General features: G+C 44.4%; 1 protein-coding gene across 1 annotated transcript in view; it reads right to left on the reverse strand.

Annotated features, from left to right (window-relative positions):
* Positions 1-14,821: 14,821 nt before the first annotated feature.
* The window catches only part of ARHGAP20 (Rho GTPase activating protein 20), a 55,169-nt gene continuing 50,860 nt past the window's right edge, over positions 14,822-19,130 (reverse strand). The window contains exons 12-14 of the mRNA XM_009999397.1: positions 18,057-18,246; positions 17,475-17,586; positions 14,822-15,882 (exon numbers count right to left, since the gene is read on the reverse strand). Coding sequence (XP_009997699.1) covers positions 14,822-15,882; positions 17,475-17,586; positions 18,057-18,246 — 1,363 coding nt within the window. The remainder of the gene's footprint in view (positions 15,883-17,474; positions 17,587-18,056; positions 18,247-19,130) is intronic.

A 19,130-nucleotide genomic window follows, 5' to 3' on the forward strand; every position in this document is an offset into this window, starting at 1 on the left:
GGTGAAAGGTTATAGTCAGCTCAGGTCCAACCTAGTATTGCACAACAGACTTTTCAGAAACCTGGGGGTCTGCTGTGCCTGGGAGTGGTTTAGGGTGGTTTTACATCTTACATTTGATGGATCTCTGTGCTCAAAGTATTTACTAATCCCAGCTTTATCAGGGACTACGTAACCAGGTGCCTTAATATATCTTCTCTGCTTAATCTTTGTTGTCCAAATAGAATTTGGAGCTCCACCCAAGCTGACCCATAAGCTCTTTTTTTGTACAGTGTGCATTTTCAATTGATCTGTGAGGTCAATGTCTGTGTGCTGCTTTCTTGTTTTCCAGGTTAGGACAGTCCCCTTCACAAGAGAGGCTCTTTCCATCCTGGGAAATGATCCTTGGAAGGTATCATGAGAGCATATAAAGATGATACAATTTGAAACAGAAATGTGACATTTATTTGTTGGGCCAAACATCAAGCAGGGAGTAAAAAAGGTAATGCAGTAACTGGGTTATTTAAATGCATTTAGTGGGTAATGCTGATGAGCAATGAGGATACTATTAGAAAGCTTTTGTTACAGGGACGAATAAAAATAGAACTAATAGCTCTTGCAGGCAATTACTCCTAAAAATCACAGCTTGTTTCCTGTCTCAGAAGCTCAGTGAGATGACGAAGCTCTTGCATAGGGCCAGAGAGGATGAATATGAGATAACCTGACCCTTGCTCCATGCTGGGTTTCTTCTTGGTAGATTCCCCTCACTCACCCACACTTGTCTCTCACCTCTACAGGACCAAGAGAAGGTCTCCCCTGGGCAGCTTGAGGGGTTCAGAGGACACCTATGCACACAGTAGCCACCTCAGTAGTTCAAAGCAGGGTTTATGTGGCCAGTGGTGGTTGCTGCTGCCAAGAGATTGGCTACAGTGCCAAAGGGGCTTCTGGCTTTAGGCAACCTCTGGGATGTGCAATGCACAGTAGCCCTTCTACTTCACTACATCTAGGTCACATCTAGAGTGTCTGTCACTGCCCTTCAGTGCACTTTGGACAGTAAACCAGTGTTAACCATGGCTAGAGCTGTTCCTTCCAAACCCCACCCGAGGTTTAGCCTAAATTCTACCTAAAGGCACCTAAATTCCCCTTAATCCTAGAGAACCCATTAGCCTCCTATCTAGTCCTATGCAGCATGGCAACTAGTTCAAGAGATGCCTCCCTACCTGGACTTCAGTTTCCTTGTGCCTAAAGTCAGGAGTGGGTGAATTCTGGCATCTCCTGCTCCACGGTGTCCTCTCTCACCTAGGCTTACTGCAGTCCAGGAGGTTGCCTGTAACTCTGAAAAAAAACACCTCGTCTTTTTAACAGAAATCAACTATTTCCCTGGAGTGGTAGGAGAAGGGGAATAGGGGATGGGATTCAGTCAGTTCACAGGCTGGTGGTTCTTGCCACTATTTCCTCCTCAGGAAAGAGGATTCCTCACAGTCCTTCCCTGCTTCCCTATGGGGTCCCTCCCATGGGAGAGAGTCCTCCACGATCGTCTCCTTCATGAGTCCTTCCCACGAGGTCCGGAGCTGCTCCAGCCTGGGCTTCCCACAGAGTCACAGGCTGCTTTGGGAACAAACTCCCCTGACACCGGGGTCCTCCACATCTGCCAATCCAAGTCCAGGTGCTGCAGGTCCACATTCACCCCTCCTTGTGTCTTCAGGGGATGTTCCACCACATTCCTGCATGAATGCAGGGGAACGTCTTCTCAGGCACCTCCTTCCAAACCCTTCTTCCTCACCAACCTCAGGATCTCCACTCCAGCACTGCTCTCACCTCTGCAGCTCAGCTCTTCTTTTTCTCTCTCCACTTTCAGGTCTTATATCCATTCTTTCATGTGTTAATCACAGGTGAGCATCTATTGTCTCTCTAATGATTCTAGCCTTGGCCACCTGAGCTGGGAGAGCTTTTAGTAGGTTCTTATGGGACCCACCCCTTGGGCCCCTCCCCTGCTATGGAAGCAATACCAGAACCAAACCAGCACAGTCACCTGCTCATCCCTGGAGAGTTGTCCTGGCGCAGAAATGTCCTGGCACAGAGATGTCCCAGCAGAGAAATGGCAGAGACTTGGCAGCAGAGAATTGTCCTAGAGCCTCCCAGGGATGTGTTTTGCTGTTTCTTGCCTGCACAGTGAGTGAGAAGAGGTAGGACCTAACACAGCTGGTCCAAATTGCTCTCTGGAGGCACCTGAGCTTGGTGTATGATGAACAGAGAGCAGCAGAGGCTTAGTGTCATATGTTCTGGATCAGGCCCTGGAAACTTCTCAGTGACTACATGGGACTATTTGTGTTATGTGTCTCCAGGGAGAACTTACTGAGGCCTTTCAATACTTAAAGGGGGCTTATAAGATGGGGACAGACTTTTAAATAGGGCCTGTTGTGATAGGACAAGGGGTAATAGCTTTAAACTAAAAGAGGGTAGATTCAGAATAGATATAAGGAAGACATTTTTTAGAATTATGGTGGTGAAACACTGGAACAGGTTGCCCAGGGAGGTGATAGATACGCCATTCCTGAAAACATTCAAGGTCAGGTTGAATGGGGCTCTGAAGAACCTGATCAACTAGATGTCCCTGCTAATTGCAGAGGGGTTGGACTGAATGACCTTTACAGGTCCCTTCCAATCTGAACTATTCTATGATCTTGACTTCTGATGCCAAGAAGCATGGTGTGCTTACAGGGAACAGGGGAGATATGGCATGGACAAAGAGCTGCATTTGGAGAGCAGTCACCAGCAGATGAGAGGCCCCATGACTGTCTGTACTAGAAGGAGCTCTGCAGGGGTCTGTCCTTCCTTGCTTGCCCCTGCACCTCCAGTCCATTTGGAGGTTGGAGCTGAGAAGATGCTTTTGCAGACAATGATAAGCTAGAAGGGATGGCAGGCTGGGATTCAGACTGAATGCAGGCTCTTTGGGTGCCCACTAAGGTTTAGGGGTGTATACATGGGTGTCCACATGTGAGTTAAGTTCTGAACTCCTGTGGTAGCTGCTGGAGATCCAGTCAACATGGTCAGTGGAATCCACAAAGTAACTTAGGTACCCTAAAGCAAGCACAAAGGAAGGATCTGACTGCACAGGTGCCTAGTAGCAAGTTGGAGACAGCAGACACTGCTTGGTCTCCAGGTGCTGTCCCAGAGGGTGAGGGACCCTGCGTCTCCTGTGTGGCATCTGATGGCCCTGCACAGCAGCATCCACTGTCCTGGGACATTTCCAATAGCAGCAAGTGCCAGTGTTTGGGCCATGTATCCCATTCACCAAACAGCTCTCCATACCATTAGTTGTTGACCAAGTTGCTGTCTACACTCTATGGACAGCACCAATTACAATGGGAGCTGGGAGACCTAGTGCATGTACAGGTACCTGAAATTGGGGCTTTAAATCTTGAAGTGAATGCTAACAAGAACATCTAAATTTAAAATGAACTGATGACACTGGAGTGATAACAAGACATCAGGAAGATGATGTTCATCCACAAGAGGCTGTAGGCTACCCAGGGCTGGCTCACAGTGCAGGAGGAATAGCTGACCATCTTGGACTTGGGACAGAGAGTTAGGCCCTTTTCTCCAACTGTATCCTACCAGATATTTCTTCAATTAGTAAAGGCAGTTTATATCTCCCTGTTGTGCCCTTTGTCAGGGTGTGTCTCCACATTCAAGACAGGATGGCTGTGTGATTGCTGATAGCTCTATTCCCTGTGCAGCCACCCTGAGTCCTCCTCCCAGCAGATCACTCAGTCTGTAAAGCATGGGAGGTTTCTTGGCAGAGAAACTGAAGGAAATCAGATGGAATCAAATGGAATATTTAATTTAACCTGAGATATTGAATTTCAGACCTTTTCATGACTTTTATAAAATTGAAACAAGATCTGATACAGAATTTAATTTTGCTTTTTTCATCTAAAATGTCAAAAGAAAAGGTGGACTTTCATGAATAAAGGAAATAGAGCTGTGGTACTTTGTAAATGGAAACAATTGAACAAAATTGATGTGAATTTAAAAATTGTTTCAATATAACTTAAACCTTTGTATTCCAGAAGAAAAATATTTTGGCAAAAATTTTCCACCCAGCTTTTTTTTTTTTCCTTGTGATTCTGCACCATCACCTGAAAAGAGCACAATCAGTCTGAGAGGAGCCTTGTAGCTCCTTTTTTGCTTGCAAAGAGCTGCTTTCTAGTCACTACTGCAGCAGTAATGAAAATTGCCAATATTACCCAGAATTTGCATTTCTAGTTATCCTAAAGCTTGGTATTTCAAATGAGAGACTTCAGAGAACTAATTAGCACACGGGCTCATTAAGTGCTAAAAAATATCCTTGCTGCCTAGGTAGATGGAGCATCCAAGCCCTTAACCCATTTCCCAAAAGCAAACAAATCTCTGCCTCCTTAGGCTTTTATTCAGAGCAATCTGAGCCCTTTAAGCTGTGCATGCTCAGGGGATGCCAGTTTGTACCATCTACCAGTTTCTGCATCAGTACTGGGCAGCCTGGGCGCTGCCCCATGGCCACCGACCTCCGAGCCCAGTGTGGGGCAGGACCCTGACACAGCCTGCTGGTGTGGGGCAAGGGGGGTGGCTCTGTGATGCATCATGCCTCCCCATAATGAGCAACCTGCTTCAGCACAGGGACTTTGTTGCCAAAAATGCCATTGTGAGCCAAGCTCAGCCTGCAGCCAGAGCGTGTCTGCGGGGAGAGAGAAAAGGGAAGGGAAATTATAGCAGCTCTGTGCTCACGTTCTCCTATTGTTCATTCTCAGAACCTAAAAAAATGGCTGTGGCTCTGCATGGAAGTTAATTAATGATAGTAAATAATATTCCTTTGTGCTCAGAGTGAATAGTGCCCTTTATTTGGGGATCTCACTGTGCTTAAAGCTCTGTATTTAATTCAGCTTCCTAACAAAAGGTAGCTGAATTATTCATTGCAAATAAATTATCTAAAGAATACAGTCTTTTTTTTTTTTCCTGTTTGTAAGCCCAGCCTGCTTTCTTTAAAGCCCTCTTCCATAGCCAGCAATGTCTCTGCAATGATTTAGGCAACCAACCCCCAGCACACAGCTCGTTGTGCTGTTGGCTAATTGTGTGCACATGTCGAGAGGGCAGGGGAGCCTCCGCCTCCAGGTCTTGCTCATGGGATGAGCAAACCTTTGAATGGGAGAGAAAGCAATCAACAATGCTGGGCACGTTCCTCATCTGTGCACAGAGATGAATAGACACATGTGCATACATGTATGTATCTTCTCATGCACACACTGGTGCTCATGGAGCACCCAGACTCCAGTTAAGATCAATTGCATGTGGTAAATCTACAAAAAAGAGATCCAAATGACAGCCTTTTGGACTGATCTTGAGGCAAAGCTCCATGTAACCTGCAAAGCAGATCCATGTCCTGATATGCAGGCAAATAAAAATCTCTCCCACACACTCTCAATTAGTAAGAAACTCTATATTGAAAAGCAGAGAGAACTAATTACTTAAAGCAGGCGTGAACCCCATTGCTTCAGGAGAAGCAGCAGGTTCTGTGTGACATGGCGTCTTGAGGAGGACAAGGTCCTGCAGTAAGTAGGCTCAGACAACTCCATGGCTGGATCCCAGGGCTTTTTGGAAGTCCCAAGCCTGGGGACACGATGGTTGTGATGGCAGCCAGCTTTTTGTCAGCACTTTGGCACAGGTGGCACGTTTGAAATAAAGCCTCAGGATGCCTTTTTCACAGGCTGCTCCTGAGGAGTGAGAAAGGAGCATTGCTGGTGCCACCTCCAGCCCTGAGGCTTTCTCCATGGATAGTCCTATCTCTGGGTGCATTAATGGAAAAGTCCTGTCCTTATATTCCCACCTGCAGAAGAGTTATTGTTATGGGCAGTTTTATCACAAGCATCATTTTAGTCAGTATTTTATGTATTTCTCTGTGTTCATAACCAGTGAAGCACCTGGATGGTGCCTCCCCCTCCCTGGGGGAGTTTCTCACAGGCTGCTCCCCAAGGGGGATGTTAGAGCTGAGCTGGACATGGACATTCCCTGGCCAACATCTGAAACACTAGGCACCTGGCAATACGGCACTAAATCTCTAGTTTAAGTCTGATGGTAAATGACTACATTATGGAAAAGAATGAATTTTCCAAGCTCTCAACACAAATTTTTTTGCTTGCTGTTTTTAGCTGTTGTTTTGTCTCTTTATTTCTTCTAAAGAATAAGGTCACCTTTGTAAGAAGAGCTTGTTTTTCTTTTTATGACAATGATTCTATGTAATTTTTTTTTCCTTTGGTAGTAACTATGCTGACAGAAAAAGAAACCTTAGTTGCATGCTCTTGTCAGTTCCTTGTACCCAATAACACCCATTAAAAAACAAACAAACAAAGCTGAAATCAAGCATCAGCTGGGGAACTGGCTGAATCTGTGACATTTGGCTTGACCTATTTTGTAATTGTGTCTGCTGAAAGGAAATAAATCAAAGCAACCCAGCTTCCTGCCTCTAACCTGGTGCATTGTCTTGGGTTTGTTGGCTGCTCACCTGAATGCCCCCCAAGCACTCAGACACCTTAGACAGGGTCCAGTGGGGACACAATGTTCAGAAGATGCTCAGAGCTGCGTTTCTCCATCCTGGAAATGAGCTTCCTAAAAATGCTTTATTCCTCAAGTCCCTTTGCTTTACACCCCGTTAGGATGTGGGGTTTTTTTTTTCATTGTTTTGCCTAGCAGATGTATGGAAATTCATGTTAAGATGACCCTGCTTCTCCCCACAGAATGGCCTGCTGGAACTGAACCCATAGCTGCTGGGTCTGGCACATGTAGCCACATTGTGGAGATGAGTTATTCCAGTGTCACCTGGGTCGGCAGAGGAGAGACTGGCAGAAACAAAACCATCAGGGTACTTGTAACAACAAAAGGACTGTGAGCTCTTCCAGTGAAGGTGACAAGTGTCACCTGGAGCAACTTTTTCACCTGAAATATAATCATCAGAGGCTGGTGGTTTACACCACTGGTAACTGACAACTCCAGGTGTGATGGTTACTCTCTTCTATGAGGTAGAAGATCTACATGCCATGAGACAGGTTCTCCATCCAAGGGTAGGCTCTAGCCTCTCCCATGAATTAGGTGTATTCTTTACTCATGAACTTGGGAGACTAATGAATCACTCCTCCTGTAGGTAGTGCCTGTGTTCCCTGTGTAGGCATTGAGAGAAGAAAGTAGCCCTAAATCTCCTTGGGGTGAGCCTGTGTCTGTTGAATTTAGGTGTCTAAATATACAAGGAGAGGATAGACCAGTGCAGGGTAGACCAGTGACCCTTACATCCTGTGTGGACTGTACTTGTAACATACAGCCAAGAAACAGCCCTGGGGAAGGGCATTGAGCACCTGAGGTCTTACAGCAGGGTCAGGCATTTGGACACAGCCCACTGGTGTGCCTGCTCCTGGTCTGATGCTCTGTTCTGGAGGATATGCAGTTTGCAATGAGATTATTTCCTTCTTTTTAAGAAAATAATTCAGATGAAGGTGCTTTTGAACTGTTTCTCTATTGCAGACAAGGAATGGAAGGTCTCCTGGGATGCCCTGAAGATGGATAAGCAGGTCAGTGTTTATTCTGAATGTGAATCCAGGCTTCAGGTATCCCTGTCATGCTTTGAAGGGCTGTCCTCTCCTTAGGCTTTCCCTCCTTAGGAAGTATTTCGTATCCCAGCTGGGGACCCAGACCAGAAGAGCAAAGAGGTGCTGTTGCCTACATCTGGGAGCTCAGCCGCTGATGCCACCACCTCCCCCTTCTCTGTGGTGCCTGTGGGAAGTCTGGAGCACCACATTCCCCAGAGCCTGCCCTCACCCTACCCACTGCATGGCCTTGGCATCTTCTCACCTTGTGGACACACAGAGCATTTTCATACCCCAACCCATGTTCTAACCACGGGCATCTTTCAGCCCTTCACACACCCTGCTCATCTCCCAGCACTGCCATTCTTAACTGCTCAGTTCATTGCAATAAACTCCAATAAAATAAATTCATTTAAAAATAAATAGATTTCAGTGTCTGATTCTGTGCCAACCATGGAATAAAATCAGGTTTGAGAGCATCCATCTTTTCATGAAATGAGAGGCTATGTGTTCCTAACAGAAAGCTGAGTGAATTCATATGGGGACTGGAGTAAGGCTGTAAATACCTTGGAGTGGTGGGTCTTGATTAACAACCTGTTTTATGAAGGGACCTGCTCTGCACCCGCATGGTGTGGATCTCCTGACTACTAGGCAGGGCTGGAATTTTGTTCACAGGCACCAGTTGGTAGAGTTGTGGCTTTTATGGCCTTTTTAAAGGTGAGAAAAGTAGAGAATTTACACAGTAAAAATTCTTGGCAAAGTTGGATCCTCCAGTTTCTGTGCAATACACCAATTGCTATGCGGTTCAATTTACTCAACTCAGACAAGTATACTGTAAACTCATGTTCCAAAGTAAAAAAAATGCAAAAAATTCAGACCTTGGCTTTTGCCAAACATTTTATTGGACAAATTCTTTTGGTTTTGTTCTTTTTTTTTTTCTTTTTCCTAAATCTAGACAGGATGCATAAGTACTGAACACTTTATCTTAGTTCTTACACAATGAAAACATATTTTCAAAGTGTCTAATTTATAAAATAATAGATTTCTGTTCTAAAAATTAAAATTGTAAATGGAAATTTGATAGGGAACAATTTTTCCAGCAATGTGGAAACATCTGGTATGGTTTCTAATTTATTCAGAAAATAGGCACATGGGCTCCAGCCCAGTAAGGAATTTAAGCACATAAACAATCTTATTGGACTTCTCCGGGACTATTTACTCATTAAAGCTAAGCCCAAGCCCAGGCACTCTGCTGAAGCTGACCTTCCAAACTCTCCATGTTGTGTCTGCATGAAAGTATGACATCATTCAGATGCTGCACTTTTCTGCAAGTACTTGGGTATTTAGCAGGGGGATAGTAATGACATGAAAATGTTCAGATGGGCCTGAGAACGAAAAAGCATCTATCAGTGCCAACCTGTTTTCACTGCTCTGAACTGTGGAGACCAAGTCCTACTTGTAAAGGTGATTTTGGGGCATGAATTTCCTTGGCTGCCTGGTCACTTTTGGTTCCTAGAGTCAAAGGCACTTGTGGATAAGAGTTGGTGGTGTCAGACATCCTTTTGCCAAGCAGATGTGCCAATAAAGCCCTGCCTCTTTCCTGCCATCCCCCACAAGCCAGCCTCTAGCTCTGCTAGGGGAATGGATCATCTTGGGGCTTTCCATGGTGTTTCAGATAAAAATGGTTTGTTCAGGAAAACATTTCATATTAACAAAGCTGCTATTGCCTCCTGTGAGGTGGGGGGTCCTCATGGGCTGCTCCCTGCAGCAAATGGCAGCTGTGTGACTCCAGCTGGGTGTGGGCTAATCATCTCTCTCCTGCCACAAGTCTTTTCAATACATTTTACACATCTTTTGTGCACAGTGTCCACAGGGCTCTTGACATTTATAAAAACCCTTCTAGTTCAAAACCGTTTGCTGACTGTGCTGTAAGAAAGCTGCACACACACACATACACACACACTCACTGCTCGCACACACGTGAACAGCACAGGCAGAGCTGCTGTTCCTCTCTGACTGATCCTGATTAACATCTACTGGTCAAATATGTACCCACAGAAGGAGAACATGTCCCTTGGGTAGCTGTCATTAGCTGCCTAGTCTGCCCCAGAGCCAGCCTCAGGCCCCAGTTTCCCCAGTGCCAGCACCAGTGCCCTCCAGTCCCTGAGGCTGGTGGTCCCACTCCAGTTGCAGACACTGGGCTCTCGTGCTGCTGCCCACTGGTCTGGCCTGAAGCTTGCTGGTGGTCTCTCACGTGGACTCAGACTAGAGGGTGTGCTTGCACAGAAGGTGGATAGAGAGAATGTAAGAGTAATTATGATTAGTAGTAATAAATAATTATTCTTGTTAGGGTGTAAGAATATTTAGTAAGACTGCAAGGCTGGCAGTGGCGATGGAGTGCTGGGCTTGCTCAGATGAGTGGTACTGACCAGCCAGCTCCTTTAATTTCATTTTCTCTGTATTTTCTTACACTGACTCCTCCCCAGTCCACCTTCATCCCACCCCTAAACATCCCATACAAGTGTTGCATATTCCCACAATGCCCTTAATACACCTCGTAAAACTTGTACAATATCCCCAAATGCTTTTCCCCTGCATCCCCCATGAGTCTCACACCCCCTGAGCCTGGGGATGGAGTGGCCCTTCTGGCTCCTCAGTGGGGTTTGCCCACAGACCATGGGCTGACCCCTCTCCTCTGAGGGTCTGGGGGAGCTGGTTGGAACTCCCCTGGTGCAGGCAGGATGCTTGGGATCCTGCACCCAGCATTGCCCTCTGAGCCCTGTGTGTCCTTATGTCCCCTCAGATGGGCTTTAACCACCAGCAGGTGCCCTCCACAGGTAATTTGTGCTTCATCAGCCCTTATCATGGGGGTTCGCTTTCTAAACCCTCCACCAGGGTGGCATAGTCCCATCTGTGCATGTCAGCAGCATGGTCCTGTCCCTTCCCTCCCCAGCTGGCAGACCACCCATCACCCCCTGCCCGTTCCAGCCCCCAGGGCAGCAGGAAACCCTGTGGAAACCCTCCCTATCTTGGAGGAGGAGGTGGGAAAAGATGAGGACAGCCTTGTCTTCTGTGGTCACATCAGAATTACAGCTGCACGTGAGAGCAGTTTTGTAGCAGGTTAATGGAAATAGTTTGTGACAAGAAAATCAAGGGCAGACAAATAATGTCTGTGTTGAGAACACCTCTCCTACATGGGGTCACTGAATGGCTAAATTCTGAAACATCTAACTTAATGCAACTGGCAGCAGCTACTGGAGTACTTGTCCTTAAGGAACTGCTGACATTTGCAGTGAAGCTGCTACAAAAGGCAGACAAAGCCTGGAGCAAACTTAGTCTCAACGAAAAAAAAAGCATTACAGAGTGAATTGTACATATTTATAAAAAAACTGTGATGCCCAAAATCTTTAGAACCTGTGTGGCAGCCATGTCTTAGCAGAAATATTCCACACCTTTAAGCAAAGAGTCTTCCTCTTTGGACAGTAGCAGGTCAATTAATTTAGATTGATGGTGACTTCAATACAGGTAACTTGGTAACTAATCTTGAGAGTAAGTGAAATCATGCAAGTGTTTCTGTGAATGAGAGAGCTGGCTGGCTTCCCTTGATGTTTATGTAGGGCTCCACTTAGCTGGCAGACATCATGCTCCACTGCCTCTTACACTTGGCAGGAGCAAAGGACTCTTCCAAGGGGACATGGCCCCGCAGAAATGCCAAAGCTGAGGCTTACCACCACTGCTTGCTCAGCCTCTCCTCACAACAGCCCCCAGTGTGGCCAGTGCCACGGTTCCTCCACTAGATGGTCCCTCAAAATGCTGGGAGTACACAAGGTTGTCCAGTGGTGTCACTGAAGTTGTTTCCTTACACGTATTGTGGGAATACAGGTACTTCTGGATCCAGGATATGGGGAGACTTTAACTACTAGAGGGAAAACCTGTCATAGGCTCTGCTCCTGATATAAAAGGTTATTGGGATAACCTGAAGATTTGGTGTAAAATGATACCTTTTGCTGGTTGCTTAGACATTTTCAGGGTTCTTTAAGAATTATCATCGTCATTTGTTCCAAAAGATTTTTGTTTAGCTGTCTGAACCAGCTACCTTTAGCTGAAGTTCTTCTGCCATGATGAATAGCAGTGAATTGCTGGAGTATTGCTACCCTTTTGCCAGATATGAGTTACATGGACGTGCAAGCCTGTGTCAGGAGACTGGACCAGAGACCTTCTGAGGTCTTCTCCAGCATTAATTATCCCATGTCCCTGTGTTTTTTGTCCCTAAAATTCAAGCACATCCTTCAAAGAACCCACTCTCCATGACCAGTTGAGGGAGGGAGGCAGCTGGGAGGATGTGGTATCCCACAGTACCCAGGACCTGGGCAGGACCTCACTAAGGACCCCAGTGTTTGGACAGAAGCAGGGTCTCTGCCCCTGGGGCTATTTTAGCCCAACACTTTCTCACAAGCCACCAGCAGAGCCATAAATAAAGTTCTAAAACTTTATTGTTAATACTCCCTGGTCCAGAGATCACATCCCAACCCACCAGGGTGCCCAGGGGAAGGGAGCAGCAGGAACCCCTGGTATATTAGATGTTGGCTTCCCAACAAGAGCATACCTAACACTGCTGCCTCCTGCAGACTTCAGTGCTACATCTGACACTCTGAAAAGGTTCAGTACCATTCATTTTGGATCTTAACAGCATTTAATTTCTTCAGTGAGGGGCTGCAGACAGTGTTTGGCATCAGCACTCTGTGACTGTCACAGACCGTGCCTCGTGCAGTGGCAGGGTGTACGTCTTGTAAGACAGGAGAGCATTTGAAATTGTACTGGGTCTACATCCAGCTTGTTCACCATATGTTTACATTTGAAAGCACTCGAGCATTAGCTACAGCTCAAATGCAGACACATAATTTGTTTCACATCGAAGCACTCTTGGATATACTTTTACTTCAGGCTAGTAGAAATAAATGACTTGCTGGAAGATACCATTTGTAGGACAGAACATTTATATTGCAGAGACTGGAGGTTTTTCTAAAGCTTTATTATTGTTGCAATGAATCAGCATTTGCTGCTTGATGTAATCTTGGCAGCACAGCAATATGCTTTTTACCATTTCAAAAAGAAATGCAGAGTAGCTGTTTTATTTCAAAATAGCATCTTTCCTTTGTTTGGTTTAAAGGAGGTGCATATTTAGGGCTGTTAGATGACAGGTTTCAGAATACATAGAGAGGATTTTACCTTCGGAAGGTGATTCTTACAGACCAGATTCTGCATATTAGTATTTTTATTAAAATAGCTGCATATGAAAAAAGATGAAAAAGAACAAATTGCAGTGAAGTCTCTGAGCCTGCACACAATTATACCAGCTGGAATAGTTCCAAGTGCATGATGGCTTAGTGCATTACGTGGGTCTCCACAAATGCAGCTCTGCTTACAGATACAGCATTTGCAGGATTAAAGCCCAAAATAATAACCCTCTGGCTATCTGTTTTCAAGTAATGATATTTCCAACTTTGTTAATACACATCCCGACCCCCTCTCCAAATCTGCTGGAAAGTATCCATTTGGTCAGATATACAGCTGAAACCCTAATATGCTGATTACACTTGGAAATCACTTTGAGCATTAGACACTGTTCAGTGTTCTGTTTTTCCAGAAATGTGCAGTGACTTAGGAGCATGAGCACCTTTCCCAGGGAGCAGTTAAGCAGAAGAAGATCTGAAACTCCATTACAGGCCAGTATTACCTGCAGTGGAGGAGGGCTTTTGAAAATGGGCAGCTAATGAATGAATCAATGGAGAAGTGCTGTACACATGTACACACGACCAGATGTGTTTAGTTCAGGTCTGCCATTCCTTGTTACTTTCCCTATATCCCTGATAATATTAAATAATAAATCTTGCTCTCATCCAGTGTCTTGCTCCTCTCCTTTCCTTGCTCCTGACCTTAACAGCTCTTACACAAAATGATCTCTCTGCACTTCCATATCGTTAAATGCACCCTGTTAGCTGCAAATGCCTTCACCTCTCTAGATGAAGAGCAAGAGGTTAGGAATTCTTGTTTGAATGTTACTAAAATATACAGAAGTTAACAGGATGATGACATATAGTACGAATGATGTCACTCAAAGAGGAGGAAAAATGCTGCTGTCCTTCCTCATGCAAGATTTGAAGTGGCATCACTAAGACTTTTACTTCAGAAATAGCTTGTAGAACTGACACCCCCCAAAATTACACAGAATATAAACTGAATTTGTGACATAACAAATAATATTTAATATATAGCATTGAATGCATACACATCAATACCAGTGCTGTAACACCAAAACAGAACTCATAAAATTAGCAGCAGTTTTTGCAAGTACAAAAATACACATTTTTTTTAACATATATAATAGCAAAATTTATAATATTATACAAACTCAAAGCATTTAGATAATGCATTACTTTAAATATATTATATGATGTTTTAGATGCTGCATAATAAAATTACATGTGTTCTGCTTGCAATAATACATAATGCCATTTACAGCAATGTTAAGAAACTATTCACAACTTAAACATGAACAGAACAGCCAACAAAGCACAATAAATGGAACACACAGAGTTGTGAGGTGTTAGTTACAAGCTTCAGCAATTCTCTTTACATGGTTTTGAGCTTTTGTGGTTTTTTTCTTCCTTTTGCAGTGTGGAAGAAATAACTACACCTATCAAACATCCCTTATGAGCATACAGAAAACAATACACTTATTCCTTGGAGGACAATGAAGGTAATGCCTATCAGTTTCAAACAGTAGTATAATACCACAGTTATGGAATCTATGCTGACTTTGCACGCTACGTCAAAACCACAAAGGACTGGGACTCACATCTGCAAGGCTCAACACACGAATGGTCAAGGGGGGAGGCCTGGCAGGCACCCCACTGCCCTGGCAGGCTCAGAGAACAGGGTGCTGCTCTTGGCTACCTCCTGGGACCCTTCCAGATTTCCAGGCAATTTCTTTTTGCTTGCTTTTTAGCAATTTTTATTATTCTTACAATGTTCTCACAAAGCTTTATGTAAGAACACTACACAGACAGTTTCCTAAAAAAAGAAAACCTGTGAATCTGGGGACTGCTCAACTAAATTTGAACAACCTGGATATTAAACTTAAAATGAACACACATTAACACCAAAGGCATTTTCTTCATGGTGTTTATTTTAAGTCTTAAGATTCCTCTGCAAAAAAGCTTTGGTCAGTCTCTTCAAACTCTGGATTGCTGTAATGCTATTCGAGACCTCCTCTTTGATCTCGGGTCATAAAGTCTGTCTCTTCCTGTGACTTTCAGAGGTAATGGCTGAATATCAGGATTAATCAAATAGCCATCGACTCCATCAGTAGGCTTCAGGGGTGTGGGCCTCTTGCTGGGCTCCAGCAAGCCCCCGTCAGCCAAAGCGTTAGGAGGTTGTGGAGATGGTGGCACCTTGGTGGGTGTAACCAAATAGTCATCAGCCACTTCAGGGGCAGCGTCTTCATGTTTCTTTAGCGACTGAAAAGTGCTATCGAAAGGGGAGGAGGTTTCAGTTGGGGTAAACACAGATTGGTCTGAAAACTGAGAGAAAGCACTGTCCAGAGAGCTCATCGATGACACAGATGGAGACGTCCCAGGAGAAGACAGGCTAGAAGAGCTAAATCCTGAGCAAATATTTAATCCCTCCAGCGTTGGAGGCAGGAGGCAATGGGAAAAGTCCTTCTTTTCAATGTTTTGGTTAGTGTTGTCACTTTTACCAACATTAATCCCTATAATCAAGCTCTGATTGATGAGCTTTTGCCCCTCCACCTGCAATGACCGAAGCTGACAGAGATAGTCTTCATCTTCGTGAGACAGGACAACGTCACAGCTGGCTTTGCGTGTCGCCTTCTCGTGACTGTCACCCGCGTGGGCAAAGCTGGGCACCAGGAGGCCAATTGCAGGCTCTGAGGAGCGCCTGTGTCTTCTCAAGGTTTTGAGAGCACCTGAGGTAGCTGCTGAAGAGAAGCCCAGTGCATTGGAGCAGAGAGACTCATTCTTCGAGTTCTCTTGTGATGAAAACTTACAGTGCACGTCGACAGAAACCGCCAGCTGTTTGGATTTGGTTTTACTTTGGATTTCATCCACCTCTGTCTGCTCCGAATCCACGTCACTCAGAGTGAAGACAGACTCCCTGCTCCGGTTGTCCTGGTCTCGGTTCTTAATCCAGTCACTGGAAGAGGAGTCAGCTTCATCGTTCACCTCATTCTCCAGGCTGTCATAGGAAGAGTCATTCAGATGGAGAGATGCAGCATCTGCAAGGACAAACCAAGTGATAACACATCAGTGACTGAACCACCCTGCTCACAAGCTGCTGCATTTTCTTGTAAGTATCCTTTACTTCCAGGAGCATTCACCCATTAAAGACCCTTCAAGCAGAAACACCAATAATTTCAGAAAAAACAACAACTGTATAATTTGGAAATGGACAAGCTGAAATCAGAGCTAAGTTGTGGTTCAGTCAGGAAATATAGGAAAAAGGCACAAATAAGGGTTAGGTTTTCCTGAGTTGTCTTCTGTTTTAAGTGGGGAACCTTAGCAGTAGGTGATCCAGCTGTAAACAATAATTTACATACAGTGTATTGAATCAGTAATTTATTGAATTTCTGTTATTGAGTATTGAAAGCAACATTTCACCTTCTTTTCCTCTTTAAGACAAAAGAAGAAAACAGGGCATACTTTGTGTTTCTATGGTCTTCCAGAAAATCCATTTTTTTTAAGATCAACACTACGAAGAAAGTTGAGGCTCAGCTTGAGCAGTCACCTCATTTCCACTGAGCAGTGCACACCTGCGCCCTGTCCCGTAGGTGTGCTCATTGGAATTACATGAAAGCTCTTTTGCTCTAGGCTACACTAAGCTGACTTATTTCACACTTGCAGCACCCAGAGCTCATGCATGGGCAGTCACCACGCCCCAGTGGTGCCTGAAAACTTGCTCAGCTGCTGTAACCAATCATGGGCCTGAGCTCTCAGTCCCAGCATGTCTCAGCACAGCTGATCCCATGTGCTTCCACTCCTGGGAGGAGGCAGGCCAAATTTCACTGGACATCACCAAATTTCACTGGAGGCAGAGCATAAGGAGTTTGGGACGGCCACACAGAGTCAGTCTGGCATTCCCAAGCAAGTGCCATTACCACTTCCAGTACAGGGCACCTGTGCCAAAATTTATTTAACAGAAATGCTGCTTTAGAAATATTTTAAGGAGAGACCCAAAACTCCAGTCAAAACCAACACTATCACAGGGTTGGATAGAAAAACCACATTCTGGAATGCTCTGCCAACTAGTCTGCCAGACATTTTTAGTTCCTGGTTCCATTACTTTTCTGTGTTAGGAGCAAAATCTGCATGTCCCATTGAAACCCTGGAGACCTTTCTCTTTTGTTAATGAAGAATAGATGCTTTCAACCCTTATATAATGGTGTGACAACTATTATAACTATAAAGCAGTTATTGATCACTGATTTATATTCTGGGATCACTGATACTCTGGGAAAACAGGCTGGGGCAAAAATTCTAGACTTGAGATTAAAACTTAACAAGACATTTTTCTTTATTTTCTTTATTTTTCTTTCTTTTCTTTGTTTCCTCTCTTCTCTTTTTTTAAACATGATGGCTCAGATGACAGGAACAGGAGCAAGGGATCCTTCAGACCATTTTGTGGTATCATCCAAGTCTATGATAAATTGAATCAATTATTATCATCATCAGTACTTTGGGCAAAGGAAAGAGAACAACAGCATTTGGGAGCACCACATGAAGAGGTAACAGCATTCTTCCATGGAATAAACTGATCTTTTGCCTGGCTGACTTTAGCCATGTAGCAGCATCAAAACACCATCTGTATTACCTGAGCCGTTCTCTCTCTTGCATGTCATGAGTATTTCTCCAAAGAGGGAGGTAATTTCCTCTCCAAAAATCCTGCAGCAATTCTCAGTAAGGAACTGTACCAGACTAGAAATCTGCAACAAAGCAATGGGAGAGAGATGTCTGGTCAGATCTTCCATTACTCCAGTCTGGGCAAGCTCACAGTGCAGATGAGGACCAGGAGAAAATTGTCCATCCATGATGTGCCCCCCTGACAGCCTGTAAAGCCCTTCCCAGTCTCCTGGACCTGAGGAAAAAAGCCAGGCGCAGCTAAAATGTCCCAGTATACATCCTAGTATACACCTTCTCTGTTTCTACTCTGTCCTATTCCAAGGTCACCACAACTGGAGATCTTTTTGATGAGAGAAGCACCTTGCTAATATGCTGAGCATTAAATTATGATCTCCCTCCCCTTCTTCCAGGCAGATTATCAGAATAGATTGATGAACATTTCTCGAGCCCTGACAAAGACGAGCCCTGATCTGAAGAGGTACTACTGACTGTTCTCAGGTTGAATAGGGTGAAGGTTGGTTTGGTTTTTTTACTATAGTGTAGTATCTCTTACCTTTTTTGTGAATTCACTTTCTATATCAGGGCTGGAGGAAGCAGGAGGCCAGAGCAGGCTGGGTGCAATGCAGACAGCCAGGTTAAATGCATTCATCTGGTTCTCTTCAGAGCGCGTTTCGATGCCGTGCAGCACTCCAAAGAGGTAACGTAAGAGAACAACATTAGCTCTGGGGAGCTGCTCTATCAACCTGAAAACATACACAAATGCAATTCTTCAAAGTAGTGACTGGGCAAGTGAAAAGCATTAACACAAGTCAAGCTAACAAAAACACAGAAACAGGGTAAGATGGTCTGCTTATTAAACCAGGGAGTGTCCCAAAGAGGTGTTCTTGCTCAGCTGCTTTCCCTCGCTGTGAGACATCTCCGAACAGTTTTCTGGGAGGACAGAAAACACCCTAACAAATAACTAGAATTACACTCTGTCAAACTAATGAACAAAGTACAATGCATGACATGAAACTGTATTTCACGTAGCTTGTCTGATAATTCACTATTCACTTAACAAAACAGTTCAGTTGTCTCCCCATGCTGTCTTGTTGCCATACGTATATACGCATTTAAGTACACGTGAGGTCAGCTAGTGTACAAGGCTCTGTTTCCCATGGCATAAACTTTGTCTACTTTCTGTTTTTTATCAATCACCTGCAAGGGTGGAGACTTCCCTTGTCACTATGCTTTAGTTTCTCATTCACAAATCCATCTTGGCTTCAAAGTGGTCACTAAAATCTGAGGTGAATGAGGAGGGAAACGAGAGGAGTGTATTTCAGCTACCCTTTCACTCAGGACCCCAGAGTTCCCTGCAAATAATTTTGGGTTTGGTATCAGAAAGAAATCCAAGTTTTGGACAGCATATTTATAATACTATATTTTTTTAAAAAGAATATTTACTGGCATCCACAAAAGGTGGAAAAGCACGAAAAAGAGAGTCAGAAAATTGTCCCGTACAGGCCATCTCTTAAATATATATTTAAGTTTAAACACTCTGTCATATATAAAGATATTTTCAGCATATATCTGAAAAAATAAATAATTGCAGGTTATAAGTAGAATGTTTGGGATCCTGCATTCTGGG

This window comes from Chaetura pelagica, unplaced genomic scaffold, assembly GCF_000747805.2.
Source record: "Chaetura pelagica isolate M959 unplaced genomic scaffold, ChaPel_1.0 scaffold85, whole genome shotgun sequence".
Taxonomy (NCBI): Eukaryota; Metazoa; Chordata; class Aves; order Apodiformes; family Apodidae; genus Chaetura; species Chaetura pelagica.